The sequence below is a fragment of the Chiloscyllium plagiosum genome, unplaced genomic scaffold, assembly GCF_037043375.1.
Source record: "Chiloscyllium plagiosum isolate Xiang-an unplaced genomic scaffold, Cpla_swu_hap1 HiC_scaffold_17, whole genome shotgun sequence".
NCBI classification, from domain to species: Eukaryota; Metazoa; Chordata; class Chondrichthyes; order Orectolobiformes; family Hemiscylliidae; genus Chiloscyllium; species Chiloscyllium plagiosum.
In genome coordinates this window covers 74,412,121-74,437,379 of record NW_028270155.1, presented here as the reverse complement: position 1 = coordinate 74,437,379, position 25,259 = coordinate 74,412,121, and the positions used below count along the sequence as shown (strand labels likewise).

General features: G+C 40.6%; 1 protein-coding gene across 9 annotated transcripts in view; it reads left to right on the top strand.

Moving 5' to 3' along the window:
• Positions 1–25,259, top strand: part of cnot1 (CCR4-NOT transcription complex, subunit 1) — a 159,070-nt gene that overhangs the window by 115,619 nt on the left and 18,192 nt on the right. For all 9 annotated transcript variants that reach the window (XM_087996089.1, XM_087996088.1, XM_087996096.1 and 6 more), the window contains 11 exons: positions 1,001–1,178; positions 5,256–5,386; positions 7,568–7,864; positions 13,393–13,533; positions 13,613–13,717; positions 14,512–14,631; positions 17,451–17,642; positions 17,904–18,046; positions 18,993–19,101; positions 22,952–23,121; positions 24,790–25,021. In XM_087996089.1, the coding sequence (XP_087852215.1) occupies positions 1,001–1,178; positions 5,256–5,386; positions 7,568–7,864; positions 13,393–13,533; positions 13,613–13,717; positions 14,512–14,631; positions 17,451–17,642; positions 17,904–18,046; positions 18,993–19,101; positions 22,952–23,121; positions 24,790–25,021 (1,818 nt within the window). The remainder of the gene's footprint in view (positions 1–1,000; positions 1,179–5,255; positions 5,387–7,567; positions 7,865–13,392; positions 13,534–13,612; positions 13,718–14,511; positions 14,632–17,450; positions 17,643–17,903; positions 18,047–18,992; positions 19,102–22,951; positions 23,122–24,789; positions 25,022–25,259) is intronic.

The following is a 25,259-nucleotide window of genomic DNA, read 5'->3' as shown; positions in this document are numbered from 1 at the left end:
AGATCGTGTGTGCATCAAAATAGGGGTTTAACAGACTGAAAGACTTCAATCTGATATGGCAGTATGAACATGAGGGTCTGTCTTTTCAGCAGCAATAAAACATTTTTCCTTTGAGAGATAAGGTATTGCTGTCACCCTACTGCAGGAATTGGTGACTGATGTTTTTTGGCATTCCTGGGCCACAACTGATGTTGTTTTACTTGTTTATGGAAACTGTGCCAGTCTCCTATTTCAGAGGACTAATGCAGTGGTTTAAGGACCTCTTACTGACAAGTATTTAGCATTTGTAATCCAGCTCTGATCTGTGGTCAATTATCTTGTGATGGCTTCTACCCCTCCCTGCTCCACTTCTCCTGGTTGTGAAACCATTCCAAGCAGGGTTATCCCAGGATTTGAATACCACTGGTGATGTAGTCACTCGAAATAAAAAAATGTAGGAAATGCGCAGGTGCTGACTCACCAAAGAGGAGAAAAACTAGCAAGTTTACATTTTGGGTAGGCACCCCTTGTTCATGCTGGTGAATGTCTAGTGTATGGCCTGTGCCTGAAGGGTTGGTCTCTTACTTTCAGGTGCTAAGAATCTGGAATGCGCTTTTATTTCAAAATTTCAGTTCATGTTTCTTGGTTGCAGACATTGGAAAAATGTAATAACTAAAAGGCAAGTGAGAATTCAGAAATGGATCTCCCTTCCTGAGAGAGTTTTCTGCTTCATGCAATTCCAGTATGAGCAAGGGCACAGCACATTCAGTAGCTCAGCTCATTCAGTAGTTAAAAATTGTTCAAATTACAACACACCCTTGAGTGAACAAGGGTGCTGCGGTTGAAGTAAATGCAATTCAGGTATTAATATTTTGAGTTTCGAATATCTTGGAGCAGAACTGCAGTCGCTTATTTGTTTGAAAGCTGATAATTTGTCAGTGTGACCTATTTGTGCTCACTTTGATTTGTAGGTTGGAACTGTCCATTAACTACATATTTTGCAAAAATATTTTGTTTTCAGTTAAACCTGAAGTTTGAAATTGAGGTGCTGTGTAAAAATCTCGCTTTGGACATCAACGACTTGAAGCCAGGAACTTTACTAAAGGACAAAGAAAAATTGACAAACCTAGAGGAACAGCTTTCTGCTCCAAAAAGAGAATCCAAAATACCAGAGGAGTTGCCTGTAGTTGTCACCACTGGTAAAGTGCTTTCATTTCTGTTCTGTGGTGTTTTAGCAGCAAAGAGGGGGGGAGAAATATAACCTGTGGTATACTGCAATTATATTAACTACAAATTGATATGTCTGGGCACTCAGTAATTATAAGTGGTTACTCACCTGTGTAAACATCGTTATCTGCACGATAATATAGTTCACTCCGTTTGATGTAGGGTGGGTCGGGTTTCATGAGCACGGCTTGCACTAGGACCCAGAGCAGAGCTGAGTGGAGTGCAAGTGGGTGTTTCTTTTTCCCCAGCGTTGCCGGTAGGCCGAGCTGAAGCCTTGGTCTTTCGCTGACAAAGGAAGCGAAGTGACTCTACAGCAGCTGGGAGGGGAAATGTTTTTCCAGTGGAGGAGTCAGTCTTCTGAAGGTTCAGAAATGCAAGTTATAATACTCTAACAGCTGTGGCCATTGTGCGGTCTTTTTTGGGGTGTGCAGCGGCTATTTTGATGTAATTGCTGTATAATTCTAGAATTCATGATGTGCTGTACCAGACGCTACCGCCTCAGTCCTGGCAGTAATGTAAGATGTAGAACGGAGGACACTGGAATTAAACATCCTAGGGTTTGGTATGCCTGCATTTTTTGTGTTAATACTTTGCCATTTATTTTTCAACTAGCAGATAAGTGATTTTTTTTTCCCAGGGAAAAGTTTTCTAGAACGTGGACCAGCTGTTTGCTTGGATTTATAACCGTGTATTATTAACTTAACGCAGCTAAACCGAATGCTCCGTCTGTCTGGCTTGATAAAATGCAAATATCCTTCACTCATCCTTCCACCTCTTTTCCACCCCCCACCCCCCAAATAAAATCAGTCAAGGCCTGACTATGGAAGGCGTTTCTCTAATTTAACATTCACTTGCAATCTTTCACTCTGAACGATCGGTTGAGGCCCCCGATGCACCAGTGCTTTTTCAGAGCTCCTGCAGGTCAAATTGGGGAAGAGAGAGGTGGTGGTGAACTTAAAATACTACATGTAGTGATATTTTCAAGGAGTTTTATGCTGTTAGATTTGTATCCACTTTCTGTTGCATGTCTTAGTTCATTTTCACTATTTGCTCTTGATATTTTTTAAAAATGGTGGCAGCCAAGTAAATCTTTGATTCTGAATGCCAGGATTTTGCTCAGCATTTTCTACCATACTGCAAGGGTTTATAGTTCCTTTGATGTTTATGGCATGGCATGTCAAGTTGGCCTTTGCACTCCTTCACTGTAGATGTAGAAAAGAGATTATAGAATATTACACTGGGAACTGCTAGAGCTATTTCACAAGTGTGGAAGATCCTAATATCAGATGGCTCTCAGAACCAGTACTGTGGCACACCAGCAGTGCTGCTTTGTCACATTTTATATAACCTTTGAAGTCCAATGAAGTTAGATGGTGGGTGAGGACTGTACAAGATTCTGCTATGCTACCTTTCACTTTCAGTTTGCCTGCTGGCACTCTCTTTAGGCTTGCTAGTGAATAGCTACATGGGCGAGGTTCCTGACCATAGCTAGTAGCCAACACCTGTGGAACTGTACTCCCACAACACTTTTTAGGGGGAGGAGGAAAAAGCCAAACAAGCCTTACCTTAGTTTCACTTTATATTTTTTCCTCATTGCTTTATTTTGCAGTTGACTGTAGTTTTGTCCTATTTTTCAAAATTTGCTTTGTCATTATGACTTCTGGATTCAATTAAGCTATGAGCAAAGGGAGTTCTAATCTGTTACGCTACTCAGTTTGCTGCAATATTGCAACAAGGTGGAGTTTTAGATATTTTAGGCATACTTCACAGCATCCTTGAGTGTTTTGACTTGCCCATATAGCTTTGTATCGTATGCCAGCAAACAAGAGATTCCCTTTGTTTCACTGGCTGATTTTATGCTGTGCTGTTAATTGACCTTAATTTATATTTGGAACCTAGGCTAATATTAGAATAAATCACTTACTTGATCTTTTGGTGAAATAATAATACAAGCAATTTGGAAATTATCTCTTAGACTGTCAAGGGGTTACAAAACAGGAACAAACGCATTTAATAACTTTCTAAAAAATTGCTGATCAAGCACTTTCTGAAGCAAATCTTTTTTCTTCTTAAGCCATTTGTTGCAACACAAGTTTGGCATGAATTCTCATGAAATTATTTTTAAATCATGTCCCATCATTTTTTTAAAAACTAAATTTTAGCTGCTTGACTTTGAATATAACAACCAGATTTTTAATAAATATTTTCTCATGCTATGATTATCGCATTTAGAAATGGAATGAGATTTGTTTCCAATTATAAGACAAATGTTTTATTTGGAACAAATTGCCAGATAACTATTTAATACCTGTTGCATGCAGTCTTGAATAATATAGCTGTTTCAGTTTATCAGTCATTAACTTCAGGATCAGTAAGCATCTGTTCTTGAATCCTCCTTCCCAGTTATTATTTTGTTGTATTTTTACAGTACTTTATTATGCTGCCTTCTGTTGTCTTGGACTACAAAAGCAAGTCTGTTCTGGAAGGTCTAGTTATAAATGGCTGCTTTTATCCATGGTAGCATTTGGCTATAAACCTCCATTCTTCTATTGTGTGCTCTCCATGTCCAAACAGGAAGCTGCCATCATTCCAGAAATCGAGTGAACTCTCCTTACCCTAACCCCAACCCCCAAAATCTTATGTCACATGCCTTTCCCATGCAACACAGAGCTTACTCTGCCTATCACTCAACTTTTCTGTCAAAGTTGAAATAGCGATGTTTGGTGAACTGAAGAAACAAGAGTGCAGTCCTGACTGGGACTTTGTGTAGAGTGGGAAAAGTGACCCAACAGTTCTGTATATATTTTATTTCACAGATTGGAAAGCATTTCTCATCTCCCTAACAACCCCTAACCCTTAAACCAGAAAAATCTTGTATATAATTGTTAAACAATTTTTCAGATTATGCCAACTTTCACTCTTGTTCAAGCATTGATTTAAGGCTTGAGAAATGGAACTAATTAATTGAAAGTGAGCAGTTTTAAGTCTTCCTAATGTATTTAAACATTTAAAATATCCCTTTCAATAAATTTGATCCATTTAATTTCTTTCTCCCCACCTCCAACTCAATCACAGAAGTGGTTTGACTGACTTTTTAGCTTTATGGTTTTTTTGAAGGTTCTTGTAAACACTGAATAAATGGAAATTGGTCATTTTAAGGCCTGCTGAATGCTCTGTTCCAGTTGCAGTTAAAATCAGCTATACTGATTTATCTATACTTTAGCTTTCTGCAACCTAATGACTCCAGACATTTATTTCAACTTCATCTTTCAGAGGAATCTGGTGATATGTTAACCACCATACCAGAGTGAAATTAAACATACTTGTGAGTGATCATAAACTTCATTGATAGAAATGTTTAATTGCATACTTCTGAAATTTTCCCAATTCTCCTGTTTTACTTTGGAAACAGGAGTTTGAGAAATGGATTTTAAGTTGAAAGATCTACCCTGCTATATTGCAAACAGGGGTAAGATCTTGCAATCTCCCATCTGGGTTTTCATTTGGGATCTGCCATCAGTGCTGTAGTGAGGAAGCAGAGAATTGAAACACGACATTCCTCCTCCAGCTCCTGTTAATTGTTGGCTAAGGAAACCGATCCGTGTGTCTCAGTTTCAAGCATTGGATGCATTGAGAAAATCCAACCTTGTATGCAATTGTTAACATTATTTTTCCAACTAGTAGTGCATCTTTCAGACTCTGGCTGAGAGTATTGTATGATCTTTCACACTTTGTTATTGTACGTAGAAATGTTTTAGATTTAATGGATAAGTTTCACAAAATTCAAGTTGTAGTTGAATCCTGTTAATGCTCCTTGCAAGAGATTGAACAAACTAATTGATCACTTCATTGTTTCCAACATAATTAGTTTTATACCACAGTACTTGGCTCCTCCCCCAAGTCAAGTTGATCATTAACCGGTTTATCCTTTTGACATCTGTTTTGAAGAAATGGACCTGAAAAATGACATCAACATGTAGGCTTTTAGAATTTTATAAGTCAGAAGCAAAGAGAGGATTTGGAGAATTAATTGTGCTTTTGCTTTCCAGCTGCACCAGTGACTCCAGCCACAACCACCACGTGTACATCCACAGTCCCTCCACAACCACAGTTCAGCTACCACGACATCAATGTGTATTCATTGGCTGCTTTGGCTCCTCATATTACAGTCAACCCAAATGTAAGTAGGTTTCAGTATAATGTGCCAATGATGTCCTGTGGCTGCTTAATGGAGAATAGGAATCTTATTGGTCAGTATGTCTCTAATGCGCATTATGCTGGTCTTTAGTGAGTTAATTCCTGAATTCTTTTTCATCTTAGCTATTTTAGACGTGAAGTCTATCAGCAATTTTGCAAAAGTGAATCTGAATGTTAATTTTAACATTTGAGAATCATAAGTACAGTTGAGCAAATGCTATGTCTGTTGAAAAAATGGGCATCCAAGTCTTTTGAAAAGTACTGTAAGGATGTAAACTTCTCACCACTGCACTTCCCACTGTGACTCAGAAACCTAAATTGTTTTATAATTCCTACCCTTTCTGAAGTCCAATATGTAATTGATATTTGGGATTCAATTCTCATACCACATCCTATATGATGACTAGAGGAGTGAGAAACTTCTGACTGGTCAGCTGTATTGCAGGAGCATTTACAGTACTAGTAACCCCTACAAAACTAAATACTTCAACCAAAAGTCAGTTCCTCTAAAGAATGGTGCTCAGAAGGCAACTTGGTGTTTATGTCTGAAGCAAACTGACAGATGTGCTACCTCACAGGCTAGTGGTTGTCCTAATGCCATCTGTTTTTGCGCGAACTTTACAGACATTAAATTGGAGCACCACCTACATTTGTCAATCTGCTGTTCACAGCTTTGCTCACCAAGCAATTTGCACAGTTTGCTAGAACCAGGTGATTCACTTTAGATAAGGCTGCAATTTCTGTGGTAAAACCATTAGTGTAGGGGGAATATAAATGGAGAACAAGCCCCTACAGCCTGTGCCCCTATCTGATCCTTGGCACAGTCTGTGTGCAAAGTCATGCATGAAGCCTTCATCTCGGGGGTGGTTAAGGTTATCGATATTGCTTATAAACCAGTGATATGCTTAGCAGTCTTGGGGAATTGCGCAGGACATTTGCTCAGTCTGGCCAAGTGATGGTACATCTGGGCACATGGTACCATTGATTCATAATCAAATGTGATCTAGAGATCCTAAAACAGAGCCCCATCTTATTGCATGGCTTACAGACCCACTGGTACTCACTAGCTCCTTTGGAACGTGTTTCAGGTATTATTCAGTTAATTGCCCAGCCATTCCCAAACCATTGTATTGGTCCTGGCGCAGATGTGTGGATTCTCTCCCATCACTTCAGCTTGCTTCTGAAAGTGAATATAGCATTATTCAAAGCAGAGAGGAAGGGGAAACTATTGGAATGGTTGTCTGTTGAAGAGTCACAATTATTTTTCAACTTCTTCCCAGTATTCTATGTTCTAAGTAGTATTTATCTATATTCTTCTTGGCAAATTACATAACTTCACAGTTTCCCATATTATCATCCATCTGCCAACTTCTTTGTCCAGTCACTTAATCTGTCTATAATCCTGTGCAGACCTTATCATCCTGACTACCTATTTTTGTGTAATTTGCAGACTTGGTACATTCACCTTCCTCATCTACGTCATGAATATGTGTTGTAACCAACTGGGACCCCAGCACTGATCCTTGTGGCACACCACTAGATACAGTTTGTTAACCTAAAAATGCTCCCTTATCGCAACTGTTGTTTATTAGTTAGCCAGTCTTGGAGATTAAAAAAAAAAGCCGATGTTATTTTCTCATTCTGTGAATGTAGTTTTAAGCTCCCACTCCCTGCTTTTACACTTATTCTTTAATTCCTCATTTCACCTTTGCATGTTTTCAGAGTGAATCCTATATTACAAAATATAGGATGAATACATGGTCATCCTGATATCCAGCTGTTTAAAAAGCAATGTTATTTCCTGATCTTTATTGTCAGTTGTAATGTTGATAGCACACTTACCTCTAACTGAAAGGGTGGTGGGCTCAAGTCCCATTTCCGATCACGCTGCACAACTGTTTGACTCTTCAATTTGAAGGATGGATGTATTATAGATTAGTTTGTTAAACACTTGTCACATAGTGGTTACACTAATGCACTGACCTCTGTGTGGGCTAACGCGGCTACAACACAAGTTTTACAGATGCACCCTGTATTAATCCAAGATGTAATTGGATTTAAAGAATATTTTATTAACTTATTATAAATGCATAAATACCTTAAATTATTTGTGTAAATACCAATTAATGGCTCTGTTTAATGCATTCACTTTCTTCCTTTACAGATTCCATTATTCCAAGCCCACCCTCAGCTGAAGTCGTACGTCCGGCAGGCAATAGAGCGTGCTGTGCAGGAGCTTGTTCATCCTGTTGTTGACCGTTCCATCAAGATTGCCATGACCACATGTGAACAGATAGTCAGGAAAGATTTTGCTCTGGATTCTGAGGAGTCACGGATGCGAGTTGCAGCCCATCACATGATGCGTAACCTCACCGCAGGAATGGCTATGATTACATGCAGGGAGCCATTATTAATGAGCATAGCTACAAACCTAAAGAATAATTTTGCCACTGCATTACGGGTTAGTAAGACTCACTTTCAAATGGCATGCATTTCTGTCTATGCTGAACTTGCAGTTACTCAGTAGAGTTATAGTCATAGGGACTGTTTCCATGCTGTACATCTCTTTGGTCCAACTCGTACATGCTGACCAGATGTCCCAACCTAATCTAGTCCATTTGCCAGCACTTTACCCAAATCTGTCTAAACTCTTCCTATTCATATACCCAACTAGATGTCTCTTAAAGGTTGTAATTGTACCAGCATCCACCACTTCCTCTAGCAGATCATTCCATACATGTATTACCATCCACGTGAAAATGTTGCTCCTTAGGTCCCTTTTAAATTTTACCCCCTTACCTAAACCTATGCCCTCTAATTCTGGTCTCCCCACCCCAGGTAAAAGACCTTGTCTATTTACCCTATTCATGCCCCTCAGGATTTTATAAACCTCAGCCTCTGACGTTCCAGAGAAAACAGCCCCAACCTGTTCAGCCTCTCCCTGTAGCTCAAACCCTCCAACTCTGGCAACATCCTTGTAAATCTTTTCTGAATCCTTTCAAGTTTCACAACATCCTGTCTTAACTGTGCTCTTGAATGGCGAAAATATTATGCACTTTTCGAAGAAAAATCTCTTGTTAGTTATAGCGTATCCTTTTTTGTAGTGCCCAGGATATAGAGAGCAGCTTAAACTTGGAGGAGGGTCTCATCCTGCACCATCATGGAAATAAAGTCGTCTTCAAAATTTTGGATCTACATTACTGACATATTTAGAATTTTGATAACGAAATTGGAGTCCTGATCTGAAGCTAAAGGTTTTTGTTTGCAATCTCTAGAAAAGGCAGTGCAATACTGGTACATATATTGCACATTATGTATGCATTATATCCACTTCAGATACTAACGTGAGGTGGTTGTGATATCACTTGTAGCATGCTTAAATGTAATTGAGCTGTCAAGGTGGATGTGTGGCCACTGAATGAAAACCCTAGTTAGTGCTATAAAACGAAGCGTAATACAATTCTAAGTTAGGAACATTCAAATATAAAGCCTCAGTAATGGCAGATGATGCCTATTTTCAGAACAGGTAGTGGGTTGTAAATAAAACTTAGCTTTTTAGGAAGGTAGAAAAGGGAAATAGTTGCACATTAAATGTGAAACCAAGCTGGATATTGTTTATAAAGAAATTACTATTTTAATAAGTCAACTTTGAGGTAGCAGTGTGATTTGGTGGTTAAATTAGTGTATTGACATTTATACCTGTTTGTTCCTCCGTGTAGGACTTTGCTGCACTTCTGCATTCTACAGTTTTAATGATTTTTAAACGTTCATTTTTAGTCTTTCTGCACTAGTTTTAAACCTGTGTCTGGGTCATCCAACCAACATAGGTTACGCTATGGTGCTAAAGGATGTCCTTGGAATTTACAATGAGCATTGCTAATACAAATTAATGCTCGAGTTCAAGCCAAGGGACAGTTTGTGTTAGATCTATTCTTTTACATATGCAACCCATGTATTCATATCTTTTATGCCATTGAAGTCTGTTGTAGTGTGTTCTCTTTTTAATCAGTACTTGAGTAATTTCCAGATTATTTTAGGTACACGTGACATACCCTTTAGCATTTTAAAAATTGGCTAAATAATGTGTTACAGGGAGTGTCATGCTTCTTTATCAATTATTTGTATTGGAGGTTTGAGGAGTGCCCAACCTATGAACCAGATTTAAAAGCTCTCACTGTTGTTGGCTAGTACTAATTTTGGAGACATGATGTGAAGAAGCTGGTGTTGGACTGGAGTAGACAAAGCTAAAAGAAATCTCTCAATGCCAGTTTATAGTTCAACACGTTAATTTGGAACCAGTAGCTTTTGGAGGGCTGCTCCTTCAGGTCGTTGTGCATTACCTGGTGAAGGAGCGACACTTCGAAAGCTGGTGCTTCCAAACAAACCTGTCGGACTATAACCTGATATTATTGAGGACTGGAGATCAGAGTCGAGAGTGATGCAGGAAAAGCACAGCAGATCAGGCAGCATCTGAGGAACAGGAGAATCGACGTTTCGGGCATAAGCCCTTCATCCTGATGAAGGGTTTATACCTGAAACATCGATTCTTCTGCTCCTTGAATGCTGCCTGACCTGCTGTGCTCTTCCAGCACCACACACTCACTACTATAAATTGGTGTGTGATTTTTAACTTAGTTTTTGTAGCGGTATCTTCAACTAAGTCACAAGGCAGTTTCCGCAATTGGGTTAAAGTGCCGTGTCCTATCCAGTGCAAATACAGCAAACTTGTCATTGGTCTCCAGAGCTTGAGCAAGGAAGCAAGATAGTTCAAGCAGTATGGTTTGTCCAATTATATGTGAGATTTTGGTTACTTTTTAGATTCATTTGTGAGTTACATGAAGCAGGAGAAAGTGAGGTCTGCAGATGCTGGAGATCAAAGTTGAAACTTTATTGCTGGAACAGCACAGCAGGTCAGGCAGCATCCAGGGAACAGGAGATTCGACGTTTCGGGCACAGGCCCTTCTTCCGGATTCCTGAAGAAGGGCCTGTGTCCGAAACGTCGAATCTCCTGTTCCCTGGATGCTGCCTGACCTGCTGTGCTGTTCCAGCAATAAAGTTTCAACCAAGTTACATGAAGCACCACTGACACTTTCAGGGCAGTTAATGATGAATTAGCTGGGGTCTTCCTCGCACAGTCATTACTGCACAATTCTTTTCCCCTCTTCCTTAGTGGAAGCTGAGTCATTCAATATATTATAGCTGAGTAAGTTAGATTGTTGATTGACAAGGGAGTCAAAGGGTATGGGAGTCTAGATGGAAATTGAGTTTGACGGCAATTTAAGATCAACTATGATCTTGTCAAATGGCAAAACATGTTTGTGGAACTGAATGGTCTACCCATGCTCCTAATTTATATATGTATATTTGCATGATTGCTTATGAAACTCTAATTAAGTGCAACAGCTCAGAAGCCTTTGTAAAACCATATTCATATTTTTTTGTTCCTGGTTTTCAAACGCTGTCTAGGGTGGGGTCTCTCTCTCTGAAGCAGTAATTGCTGTTAAAACAACTTTCTCAAAACTGAAGTGAAAAGTAAAAGCCAAGGTTGGGGTTGGTTTTGAATAAAAAATAAGTTGGGGTGAGCGCAAGAGTTATTTCAACACTAAAGGTGTTTGGGAGTGGTTGGAGTTTGGGGTACGTTGTGCAGGCTTGTATTTGGAATTTAAGGAGCGAAGAACGAAATATTGACCATGGTAGTAAATTGAGCAGGGAGATTGGAGGCTTAAGGTCAAAATGTAGGAGAAATTGTCTGGAGTGCTTTCTGGTTGGTGTCCATTGGGAATGAATCAGCCTGCTATTTCTATCTAGTCATATCTAGCAGACGTGGCTTTCCACTAAATTTCCACCTCCAGTGAAAATTCAGTCTGCAATAAAGATTGGGACAGCTAACTTCAGACAATAGCTGTGTCTTCCTTTAATAGTCCAGAGTATCATCAACTCGATAATTACCATCAAGCCAAAGAGTCAACCCTAATTCAAGGAGCGTACAGGATGGCATGTCAGTAACATTCAGCATATGTAAAAATTAGATGTCCATTTTATGAACTGTTACACAGGACTATGCCAATGCCAAAAAGCCAGTTATTTTTCCATCTATCTGTTCTTAAACGTCAGCAGGTGATGGAAAATGGCATCACCACTGCTATCAAGTGGCACTTAACAGCAATAATCACATAGATGCTCAGTTTGTGTTCTGTCTGAGCCGGTTGGGACTTGATACCATTACAGTTTTGGTCCAAACACTGACAATTGATCTGAATGATGAGGTTGACTTCCCTTGATATTAACACACTGTTTAATGAAGTTAGGCATCCAGGAGACCTAGCATAGTGGGGATCGATGGGAATATGAGAGCTTTCTGCTGGTTTGGGCCATACCTAGCACAAAGGAAGATGCTTGTGGTTGTTGTAGGTCAATCATCTCAGTCCCCATTCTAGGTTGCGTTACCATCTTCAACTTTTTCATGTGGTCAGAAGTGGGGATGTTTGCTGATGACTGCAGAATGTTCAGCATCACCCCCTTGGATACTGAGCTGGTCCTTGTCCACATGTAGCAAGACCTGAACAGCATTCAAACTCATGACAAGCAGCAGGTAATGTTCATGCTGTACATGTGCCAGGCAATATCGATCACCAATAAGAGCATCCAGCCATTTTTCCTTGGCACGCAGTGGCATGATCATTGTTGAATTTCTTCTCCCCCTCTCTCCACCCACACGAGAAAAAAAACATACTGATGGACTTATCTCCGACTGAAAATTGAATTGGACCAGTCATGTAAATGTTGTGACTGCAAGAACAGGTCAGGTCCCTTAGGCCTGTCCATTATTTATAAGATATGTCAGGGATAGAATAAGCTTCACTTGCCCGGGTACATGTGCTTTATGCTCATTCCAGAATTCCCACACGATTGGCTACGAATGGCACCCCATCACCAACTTTCACCACCAGTTGAGCATGACAGCAGTGTTAACCATTAACAAGATGTGCTACTTGATGCCTTCCACCTAGAAGGACATGGGCAGCAGGCTCATGAGGGGAACTTGCAGACACTGTTCCTTCACTGCTGCTGGGTAAAGGTTTTGTGAATTCCTTCCTTGAGTATACCACCACCAGTTAGGCTGCAGCAGGCAAAGGAGGCGATTGACCACTTGAGGGCAGTTAAGGATGGGCATCAAATGCTGACCTTGGCAGCAACACACTCATCTCATGAAACAATTTTTGTTTTAAAAGAAGTATGGTTTACACACAACTAACAAGTTGTTTTCCAGGCACAGACAAAATTCTTGGTCATAGAATCATCTTGATCTGAGGAACAGAACATGTTAGGTATGAAATTTTCTTCACAAGAAAGATTTCAAATGTGATATTCCATCCACTGATTCGACCTGAGCTTGTGTCGACTAAGCAAATTAGACAAAACACTGTCATAGTAACCCATTAAGAATTGATCCCAAGAGTACAGCTCAAGAATGTTATCCTATACAAGTTAGCAGACTTTGGAATTTCAGTATTTCGACCAAATATGTGGAATTGACTAATGGAGCTCCCACAGTCTAGCCTGTGGACAATAGGTTAAGGTGATAGTGGAAAGAACGAATCACTGAGTCCAGAAGCAGTTCCCTTTCGTCTTTTTTTTTCCCCAAGAAGGGTCTTTATGCAGATACTTTGTCAGGGTGTATACATGTATGGTCATTGCAAATGAGTTATTTGTTATTAAATAGGCATAGAGATGCACAGCACGGAAACAGACCTTTTGGTCCAACCCGTCCATGCAGACCAGATATCCCAACCCAATCTAATCCCCCTTTCCAGCACCCAGCCCATATCTCTCCAAACCCTTCCTATTCATATACCCAAATGCTTTTTAAATGTTTCAATTGTACCAGCCTCCACCACTTGCTTTGGCAGCTCATATATGCATATTAACTTCTCTAGTGTTGCTGTCAGTTGCTGAGCCCTAAAATTTGTTATTAATTTGATCCCTTAGACTGCTTCTCCACAACAAAGGGAAATGATGGAGCAAGCAGCAGCACAGATAGCACAAGACAACTGCGAGCTGGCCTGTTGCTTTATTCAGAAAACAGCTGTTGAAAAAGCGGGTCCTGAAATGGACAAACGCCTTGCCACAGTAAGTTTCTGATCCTTCATCTGTTCCTGCCCTGGTTTTGTCATCACTGCATCCAGTTAATAATTTTTTGTGTTTGTAGGAGTTTGAACTTCGGAAGCATGCTAGGCAGGAGGGTCGTCGTTACTGTGATCCTGTGGTGCTCACTTACCAGGCTGAGCGCATGCCTGAACAAATCAGATTGAAGGTGGGAAGTCTTAGTTTGTAAAATTTTGTGTCTCTGCACATTGATGAAAATTGCGAATGCAATGAGTTAAAATTCTTGTTGCTGACTCCTTTACTTAAAAGTAAATTATTGATGAATTAATCCCAGACAAGCTTGAGGATTAAGCCCCAAAATTTCTGACCCCAAGAACCAAATGAAACTGTTTTGCTATACCTGAGTTGCAACCCAGCAACCCCAAGTGACATCCTGGAGGCGTTGTGGGGATTATCTCTGCAGGAAGCCTGGGTGGATAGATTTGCTGTCAGCATGTAACTAAGCTGCACTAAATTGTGGATCTCAATGCATGCCTTACTTCTACGTCACCCAACCCTAGCATGGGTCAAAATACTGCCCAACCGTATGTGTCAACTGTGCCCTAGGAGAACTGTCACATCACACTCATGTATCCATGCAGGAGCACAGTTGCACGTGGAATCTCGATTAAGGAAAGCTCTGCAGAAGTTATTTTCCTCCTTGAGTGTTGCACTGCAGATTGACCCTGAAGGTCCACCACGATGAGATCTTGGCCCTGATCCCAATGCAATTTAAACATCCCCTGCCTACTTACTGCAATGTCTAGTTTATAATGTTGTGTACTATATGAATTGTTAGCTTACAGTATTTTATGTTGCCATCTGCTCATTGCCACGATATGGCCCTACACATTGTCGAGTGCTTTGAGAAATTGTTTGCAAGTTAAAATGGTGACTGCTCGGTGCCGAGGATGTTCAAGTGGGATGTTTTCCATTGGCTGTTAATTGTTTTGTATTCTTTAGGTGGGAGGTGTAGATCCCAAGCAACTAGCTGTGTATGAAGAATTTGCACGCAATATCCCAGGCTTTCTTCCCAGTAATGACATTTCACAGCCAACTGGTTTCTTGGCCAAGCCCATGCAGGTAATGTAGAGAATGAACATAACTTTTATTCTGTCATTTGTGAAAATTCCTTGGTTACTATTTGTTCCTGAAATTCCCATCTGAAATTTACCATTTTATACAATTGATGAGTGTGCAGGGTTTTTTTTTTTTTAAGTACAAATTAAAAGTCATCCTGGCAATTGATCAGGAAAGAGCTGAAAGTGGAATGAAACTTATAAAATAATTGAGGAATTTATAATGATTTGGAGTCAGGATAGTTAACGTGAATGAAGGTTGCACATCAGAGTCAATAAAATGTAGAGCTGGAAAAGCACGGCAGGTCAGACAGCATCGGGGAGCAGGAAGGTTGACATTTCCGGTTGGGACCCATCATCAGTCTGATCTGTGCATTTCCAGCTCCACATTTTATTGACTCTGACTTCCAGCATCTATAGTCCTTACTATCTCCAAAGTTTGTACATCGAGTTAAGATAAACTTGGGAGATTGTGTAGTATCTCTATGCCTGCTGACCTACATTGTTTGATCAGAAGCCAATGCCTTAACTTTCAAAATTCTCATTTTCAAATATGGCTTTGCCCTGTCCCTGTAATCTCCAACCACACTACCGACCAAAATAGCGCGCTCCTCAAACATTTGTGCCCATGTCCATCAACCATTGTCAAAGTGCCTTCAATTCCATTTCTAGGATGCCCTCCCTTCACTTCCCTGACTGCCTTTCCTCCTTTTCAAGATGGTAAAAAAACAAACATTTCTGTCCAAGCTTCTGGTCATTAACTTAATGTCTGCTTATTTGGCCTTGGTCATCATACTTGGTCTTAAATGTTCTTATGAAGTGCTTTTGGTGCATTTCATTAGATTAAAGGTACTGTATTGATATCAGTTGTAGCTAAGTAGTAAGCAGCAAATTTCATTTCGGAGGATGGGTTGTAGGGCCTTTGGTTTTGAATAGCGTTGAATTTTAGATGGCGTATCCATACATGGTAGGGGGCAAAAATGATGAATGTACATGGTACAGGAAGATCCAAAGTTCATTCTCTTGAATTTCAGTTCACTGATCTTGTGTGTTGCAATACATAATGGTTTTCTGTCCTTTTTATTTTAATTCGTGGGATTTGGCATCTAGCTGGGACAGCATTTTTATTATCCATCCCTAGAAGTTGTTGGTGAGCTGTGGTGACTAAGCAATGAGCCTTTTATGTAGTTTTGGAATGTAGTGCCAGGTGAGGCTCCTACTTTCTGATCTAGTAATTCCCAATTACTCCTGTCAAAGCCTAAGTATGTTTCACAGATATGCTACGCAAAAGGTAAATGGGCGCAGTAAGGATCATAGCGGTGGAGACAACACCATGATCGAGATTATTTAACAGACACAAAGCCGAAAATAGAATATTTTGAAGTTAATATTGGAATGTTTCATCTCAGTGCTGGAACCTCAACTATTTACACACTACGTTAATAACTTAAATGAACAGGCAGAGTAATACATCTTAGGTTTTCCTGCTGACCTTAAGGTAGGTGAAAATGTAAGCCGTGGGAAGAACCCTGAGAGGATGCAGAACTTTTCTTAAAAGATATGGATTTTAACTGTTGATGTTCACAGAGACTGAGATGTGATCGTGCAAGGTACACAGCATGCAGGTACAGCAAGCAATGAGGAAAGCAAATGACATTATAGGCATTTACTGCAAGGGGATTGAAGTATAGGAAAAAAAAGTCTTTTTACAGATGCACAAGATTTTGGTGAGACCACATGTTGAGTATAGTTTTAGTCGCCACATTTAAGAAAAGTAGTACCTGCGTTGGTGCTGATATAGTGAAAGTTCACGAAACTAGTCCCTGGGTTGAGGTATCCTCCAATGATGAGAGGCTAAGCAAATTGTGTCTGTATTCTCTGGAATTTAAAATGAGAGAATTTTATTGAAATGTACAAGATTCTAAATGGGCTTGGCAGGCTAAGTGCTAAGAAGTGCTTCTGGTAGAGGCATCTAATCAGGATTGAGATGAGAAATTTCTTCTCTGAAAGAGCTATACATCTTTGGAGTTGTTTTCAGTAGATCTAAATTTTTCAGGTAGAGGTGTGTTCTCTGAGAAACTAGATTACCTGGGAGTAAGAACGTCGTGATAATCCCACTCAGAAGCGTTAGAATAAAGCCCTGAAGAGATTTCTTGAAACAGAGTATGTTTCAGCTCGGGTGAATGATAGCTGCTGCTTGGAGCAATCCTCATTTCCAGTATTGGAGTTAGTCACTTACGTTAGGAAGTCTTAGTCTGAGGTCTTAGGAATTTTTATTCCTTCTCTGGTGTGAATCCTTTAAAAGGAATGCTTTTGGGTACTGTACAAGGGATTATTTTTGCACATACGTTTTAGGATTAATAGGATTTTATTTTAAACAGAATTAAGATCTTTTGAATTTGTGTTACAAGTGAATTTATTTTATTCTGTTGTTATTTCTTTTGATTATTGAAGTTCTGTTTTATCGCTTAAACAGAATGTTCAACCTACCCTGTGTATGTCTTGGTGAGAGACCACCTTGTTAAAAACCAAAACAAAATATGATCTATCAAGGCAGGTTTCAGGGATTTGACTTGTTCAGCAATAATTTCAGCTGGGATCCTAACAGAATGTAACTTAAGTTTAAATTGTGGATACTAACCTATTACATTTCATTGAATGGCAGAGCAGACTCGGTGGGCTGAATGGCTTACGTCAGCTCCTACATTTTATGGTATTATGTTTGGTTATTCCAGAATTGTGTTTACGCCGATAGTTCTTTAATGTATACATTTGCAAGAAGTGCAATAATTTTCACACTGGATCTTGCCTTGTTTCTCATAGCAAGCTTGGGCAACTGACGATATCGCACAGATTTATGACAAGTGCATCACTGAACTGGAGCAGCACCTACATGCAATTCCACCAACTCTGGCCATGAACCCTCAGACTCAGGCACTTCGTAACTTACTGGAGGCTGTGGTAATGGCCAGGAACTCCCGTGACGCTATTGCTGCTCTAGGCCTCTTGCAGAAGGTGAGTTCAGTCTGTCCAAATGCTGCTTTCTTCACTTACTGAATTCTCTAATTCCTGTTCCTCTGATAGTTTGCATTGCTTAAGTGATTATTTAAGAAACTATTGTGTTTTCAAATATACTTTTCTTTACTACTTTGAATTTTTCAAGTTTTTGTTCCATGTTTGTTCGGAAATTAAAACTACAATATTCATAACTTACTACATTATTATTAAAGTTCAGATAATTTATAAGCTAAAGTCAAATTCTGCTTTAATTTGAAGGCTGTAGAGGGACTGCTAGATGCCACAAGTGGTGCAGACCCAGACCTCCTGCTTCGTTATCGTGAATGCCATTTGTTGGTTTTGAAAGCCCTGCAGGACGGTCGTGCTTATGGATCACAGTGGTGTAATAATAAAATCACCAGGTGTGTAAAAGAAGGCAGTGTGAAATTTTCACTTTGCATGCCAAGGAACAAATACAACGCTGCATCGTCAAACACGAATGCTATTGCTACAGACTGAAGTAAATCACCTAAAAGCATCCTATTCACACAAAGAATGAAGTTGTGTTTGGGGTACACACTGCCTCCTTCTGGATAATCAGGGGTTGTGTACTTGCCCTCTTCTGAAGCTGGAGTCTGACCTATAGGTGTCACTTAACAGTAAACATAGTATTGAACACAGTGACATGCAATACTTGCACAAAATGAACTAAGGTGCTGCATTCAAAAAGTTTACTTTTTTTTGAGCTTTAAAAAAATCCTCCTGAATGACTCTGTTTAATCACAAGCTGTGGTCTACTGGGAGATACCTGATGGTTTTACTTTAAAACTAACTTAAAATCAGCAACTAATTCAAGATAAAAAGGGGAGGGACTTGTACCACACACTCTTTGCTGTTTCCTGTAAAGTCCAGATAGCTTTGATCATTCTAGGGGTGACTAAATTAGCAAGCAGTTTGAACACCTCAGTAGTAAATAAAAGCCCCCAAGATATTCCATGTAAGGTTTATTTGAAATGAAGTTTGAATCAAATGGTACACACCGACATTAAAGCAAGTCAGCAAAAGCTTGGTCAATAGGTCGGTTTTAAGGAGCATCTTTATGGAACAGGGAGGTTTAGTGAAGGCATTGAAGAGCTTCAGGACCGAAACTGCTGAAGACATCGTCATCAGAGATGGATGATGCACAAGATGCCAGACTGGAGGTGACGTAGCCCTTGATGGGCTGGAGGAGGTGACAAGTAATAGAGAGAAATTCTTAATTACCCACGTCATTGCATTTCTGTGTATGATACAAGTTAGTAAATTTACATAATAGTTCAGATTTAGTGAGCTTGCCAGCTTGTAAGTGTTGTCTGTTTGTTCATGTAGGTGCCTGATTGAGTGTCGTGACGAATACAAATACAATGTGGATGCTGTGGAATTGCTTATTCGGCACCATCTGGTCAACATGCAGCAGTATGACATCCATTTAGCCCAGGTAAGGATCTGCTGTACAGCTCTGAACAATTACGGGATTAACCCTTGGGCAATGTAAGTATGTAACTGTGTAGGGTCATAGTACAGCAGATATCCCAGATGAATCTAGTCCCTTTTGCCAGCTTTTGACCCACATCCCTCTCAGCACTTCCTCTTCACTTACCCTTCCAGATACTTTTTTGTTGTTAAAGTGTAGGATTTATAACCATCGAGAAAAGAATAATCTGATCCGGGACAGTCAGCACGGTTTTGTGAAGGGTAGGTCGTGCCTAACGAATCTTATTGACTTTTTTGACAAAGTGACCAAACAGGTAGATGAGAGTAAACCGGTTGATGTGGTGTATATGGATTTCAGCAAGGCGTTCGATAAGGTTCCCCACAGTAGGCTATTATACAAAATGCGGAGGAATGGGATTGTGGGAGACATAGTAGTTTGGATCAGTAATTGGCTTGCTGAAAGAAAAGAGGGTTGTAGTTGATGGAACATGTTCATCTTGACGTCCAGTTACTAGCGGTGTACCGCAAGGGTCGGTGTTGGGTCCACTGCTGTTCGTCATTTTTATAAATGACCTGGATGAGGGCTTAGAAGGGTGGGTTAGTAAATTTGCAGACGACACTAAGGTTGGTGGAGTTGTGGATAGTGACAAAGGATGTAGTAGGTTACAGAGAGACATAAATAGGATGCAGAGCTGGGCTGAGAGATGGCAAATGGAGTTTAATGTGGACAAGTGTGAGGTGATACACTTTGGACGGAGTAATCGGAATCAAAGTACTGGGCTAATGGTAGGATTCTTGGGAGTGCAGATGAGCAGAGAGATCTCGGTGTCCATGCACACAGATCCCTGAAAGTTACCACCCAGATTGACAGGGTTGTTAAGAAGGCATACAGTGTTTTGGCCTTTATTAATAGAGGGATTGAGTTCCAGAACCAGGAGGTTATGCTGCAGCTGTACAAAGCTCTGGTACGGCCACACTTGGGAGTATTGTGTACAGTTCTGGTCACTGCATTATAAGAAGGATGTGGAAGCTTTGGAAAGGGTGCAGAGGAGATTTACTAGGATGTTGCCTGGTATGGAAGGAATGTCTTATGAGGAAAGACTGAGGGCCTTGAGGCTGTTCTCGTTAGAGAGAAGAAGGTTGAGAGGTGACTTAATAGAGACATACATGATAATCAGAGGGTTAGATAGGGTCGTCAGGAAGAGCCTTTTTCCAAGTATGGGAATGGTAAGCACGAGGGGACACAACTTTAAAGTGAGGGGAGATAGGTATAAGACAGATGTCAGAGGTAGTTTCTTTACTCGGAGTAGTAAGGGTATGGAATGCTTTGCCTGCAACGGTAGTAGATTCGCCAAGTTTAAGTGCATTAAAATCGTCATTGGACAGGCATATGGACGTACATGGAATGGAATAGTGTAGGTGAGATGGGCTTCAGATTAGTATGACAGGGCAGCGCAACATTGAGGGCTGAAGGGCCTGTACTGCGCTGTAATGTTCTAAATAACATTGAACATACAACAGTACAGCACAGAACAGGCCCTTTGGCCTTCTGTTGTGCTGACCTTTTGTCCCACTGTAAGATCAAACTAACCTACATAACCTTCATTTTACTATCATCCATGTGCCTGTCCAAGAGTTGCTTAAATGTCCCTAATGTATCTGCCTCTACCACCACTGTCAGCAGTGCATCCCACACACTCGGCACACTTTGTGTAAAGAACCTACTGTTGACATCTCCCATAAGCCTTCCAGCAATCACCTTAGCCCCGTCATGGTAGCCATTTCCGCCCTGGGAAAATGTCTCTTGCTGTCCACTCTATGCCTCTCATCATCATGTACACCTCTATCAAGTCACCTCATCCTTCTCTCCAATGTGAAAAGCCCTAGCTCCTCAACCTTTCTTCATAAGACATGCCCTCCAGTCCAGGCAGCATCCTGGTAAATCTCCTCTGCACCCTCTCAAAAGCTTCCACATCCTTCCTCTAAGGAGGTGACCAGAACTGAACACACTATTCCAAATGTGGTCTAACCAGGGCTCTACAGAGCTGCAGCATAACCTCTTGGCTCTTAAACGCAATTCCCTGCTAATGAAAGCCATCACACCGTACACTTCTTAACAACCCTATCAACATTGGATGGCAACTTTGAGGGATCTATGGATGTGGCCCCCAAGATCCTTCCTTCTGTTTCACCAATCTGCCAAGAATCCTGCCTTTGACCTTATATTCTGCATTTAAATTTGATCTTCCAAAATGAATTACTTCTCACATTTCCAGGTTGAGCCCCAACTGCTCTTATCAGCCCAGCTCTGCATCCTGTCAAATTTTCCTGTGTCCCATGCCTCCTTACTTTCTAAATAAGCCTACCATGGAGAGTCTTATCAAACACCTTGCTAAAATCCAGATATACCATGTCACTGGTCTACCTTCATGGATGTTTTGTCACATCTTCAATTCAGTAAGGTTTGTGAGGCATGACCTGCCCCCCTCAAAGCCATGCTGGTGCTCCCTAATCAAACTATGGTTTTCCAAGTAATCATAAACCCTCTCCAATAATTTGACTACCACCCTTCAAAAGCATTGCGGTACTGCACAGAGCACCGTGGCTCAGTGGTTAGCTCTGTTGCCTCACAGCGGCAGGGGCCCGGGTTTGCTTCCAGCCTCTGGCGACTGTCTTTGTGGAGTTTGCACATTCTCCCCATGTCTGCATGGGTTTCCTCCGACTTCCTCCCACAATCCGAAAGATGTGCAGGTTAGGTGAATTGGCCATGCTCAATAGTGTTCAGGAATGTGAAGGTTCGGTGCATTAGTCCAGGGTAAATGTAGAATAATGGAGAGTGGGTTTGGGTTGGACACTCTTCGGAGGGTTGGTGTGGACCTGTTGGGCCATAGGGTCAGTTTCCACACTGTAGGAATTTTATATTTTCTATTCTCTGCACTCTCTTCTCTATTAAATGCTCTGTGTTTGAACAAGGGAATAACATTTGGCACCCCCCAGTCATCTGGTGGTACTCCAGTGGACAGTGAACATGTTGATTTTTAGTTTTTGTTGAAAATAAAAATGAAAACGGAGTGAAGTTGGGTGTTTTCTTCACATTTCCAGAACCTGACTGTATTGGGGGGGCGTGCAAGGTATAGAGGAGAGGAAGTGACATAATACACTGCTTGTGTCCAGCTCCCAAGATATTCTAAGAACCAGTCATCTTAAATAAAACTAATTCCTTTGGGCAACTGCTTATTCCAACAGCATTATCAACACTCAGGGATTTATTATTAAGTCCTACAATGTAGAGGCTTTTTTAATGGTTGAGCCTTATGTTGAAAATCTGAACACTTATTAGCATTTCTTGTGCACGATTCTCACATTTGACAATAGATTGACCAGCTTTAACCCGTTCCTAGCTCTAATATGCAGTTTGCTTCACTATCTAAGGTGATGGTAAAGTGTGTATTTGGTCACCTTTTGCAGTCTGCATTTCTGTAGCAATATAATCAATCCTCTCACTGCAGTTTGATTCAAAACTCTGTTATTCGAAGCTTTTAAGGCCTCACAGGTCTTTGTTGTGAAAATGACCTTTTCGGTAATTTCTGCTGCTGTTGCTCTGACCAGATGTGTAGGTGACTGACCATTTCCTCTTCCATGACACTTTTTTTTTGTTTTCAGAAACAAAGCTATTTTGTTTAAACATGTTAACAAAAAAAAAATCAGTCACCAGGTTCAGTACCTGAATTCAGGATTCAAGCTAAATAGAATGTTGAATTGTGACGCTTTAATTGTTCCCTTAAAATGTAAACTTGTGACATGCACGTTGTTGAAGTACATTTTGGATTGAATGAAGTTTTTAATTCCTGCAGTCAATGGAAAATGGCTTGAACTATATGGCCGTAGCCTTCGCCATGCAGTTGGTTAAGTTTCTGTTGGTCGATGAGAGGAGCATTAGTCACGTAACTGAAGCCGACCTGTTCAATACCATTGAAACACTTATGAGGATCAGTGCTCATTCCAGAGGGAATGCACCTGAAGGGTAAGTTTTGGGGCTTTTGAAAAGTTGGCTCAAAATGATAATAAATGTTCTATCTTTATGCAACTGAAGGAAGCCTGGTTCCAATAAAAGCTTTTAGAGCTGTCCGTGCCCAAATAGGCTGGTATTTACTTCAGGAGGTTTTTTTATCATGAGCAATTAATTTCAGATTAATAATATTTGATCAAAAGCATTACTGAATCTGTACACAATACGGTGGTTCAGTGCTTCGTACTGCTGCCTCACAGCACCATAGACCCAGGTTTGATTCCAGCCTCAGGTGACTGTCTGTCTGTGAGGAATTTGCACATTCTCCCCACGTCTGTGAGAGTTTTCTCCGGGTGCTCCAGTTTCCTCCCACTGTCCAGAGATGTGCAGATTAGGTGAATTAGCTATACTAAATTGCCCTTCGTACTCAAGAGATGTGTAGGTTAACCATGGGAAATGCAGGGCAGGGGAATGGGTCTGGGTGGGATACTCTTCAGAGGATCGGTGTGGACTTGTTGGGCCAAGTGGTCTGTTTACACACTGTAGGGAATCTATGGTGCTCTGTGGTACACTGTTCTGTTGATTCAGTGCAGCCATTAACTTAGATCTTTAAAAAACTAGCTCCTGCATGAATGTACCATTTGGCTTACATGTGATACCTTTGCTATGCAGTTAACCTGCTGAAGCGTTACCAGAGTTCACACAAGAATAGCCATTGTCATAAGAGCCCTTGGCATTGTTAAGCACTGAATACTGGGGCAGCACAGAAATAAACTTATCAGTTCATAATCCCTTTGCGCAGAATTTGAGTTCTATGCAAAAAAAAGCAAATTACTGCGGATGCTGGAATCTGAAACCAAAAGAGAAAATGCTGGAAAATCTCAGCAGGTCTGGCAGCATCTATAAGGAGAGAAAAGAGCTGACGTTTCGAGTTTAACTGACCCTTTGTCAAAGCTTTGGTAAAGGGTCAGTTAGACTCGAAACGTCAGCTCTTTTCTCTCCTTACAGATGCTGCCAGACCTGCTGAGATTTTCCAGCATTTTCTCTTTTGGTTTGAGTTCTATGCAGTTTGTTTTCCTAAGTTATGTTATTAACTAATCCCAGAAGAAGTTTGACCAGGGATAATTAGTTTTTAGTGAAACATTATCCAAGACTTTGAAAAATAATTGTAGTTTGCAATAACAGCTTTAGGAATATACCACATTGGCTTAAATACCTACATAATTTATTGGTACATGAAAAGGTGTGCTGCAGTTAATGCGTTCCCACTAGTTGGCCTCCTAAATTTCACCTCCTGTCTGTCAATGAGACCCAGTCAATTTCAAAAAGACCTCAGCCAATCTCAATTCTGTTGGTCGAATACTTCTCTTCCAACTCTGGTCTCCTTCCATCTGCTCCACCTTTTTACATCTCCACTCCTGGGACACACCCCATCATGGGATACCACCTTAACTCATTGTCTTAAACTTTCCTAAGTCTAAATACTACTATACACCTGTTCTGCCTCCTGTGTAACATACAATTAAATATTGTAACTGGCATCAAAATGTTAAAAATTGGACATTATCAGTTTTGGATCAGTTGTAATTGTTTACTGCAAGCCTCTGGACTTGAAAGCAATTCAGAAATGGTGTTTCCTCTGCGGCAACTTTACTTTTTATTTCTAATGTGTTCCTGATACAGATTGCCACAGCTTATGGATTTGCTTCGAGCTAACTACGAAGCTATGATGGATCGCGCACACGGTGGCCCCAACTTTATGATGCACTCTGGGATATCCCAGGCCTCTGAATACGATGACCCACCAGGTCTTCGAGAAAAAGCTGAGTATCTGCTGAGAGAGTGGGTAAACCTCTATCACTCTGCAGCAGCTGGACGGGACAGCACCAAAGCGTTCTCTGCCTTTGTTGGGCAGGTAAGGTCAAGAATGAGAAAACAGCTGGCTCATAAAAGCTACATTAAAAGGCAGTTAAATCTAGTGGAAAGTAACCAAAATGCTAACCGTTGAAACAAATGCTTCCATGGAAATTACAGGAAGGTCCAACCAGTCCCTAATGCTATTTGTCCTGTGTATAAGAATTAGTCAAAATAAGGTTTCTTTATTCACGTATCTTTTATCTCCATTTTCTTCAATCCACTTCTTAAATATGGAC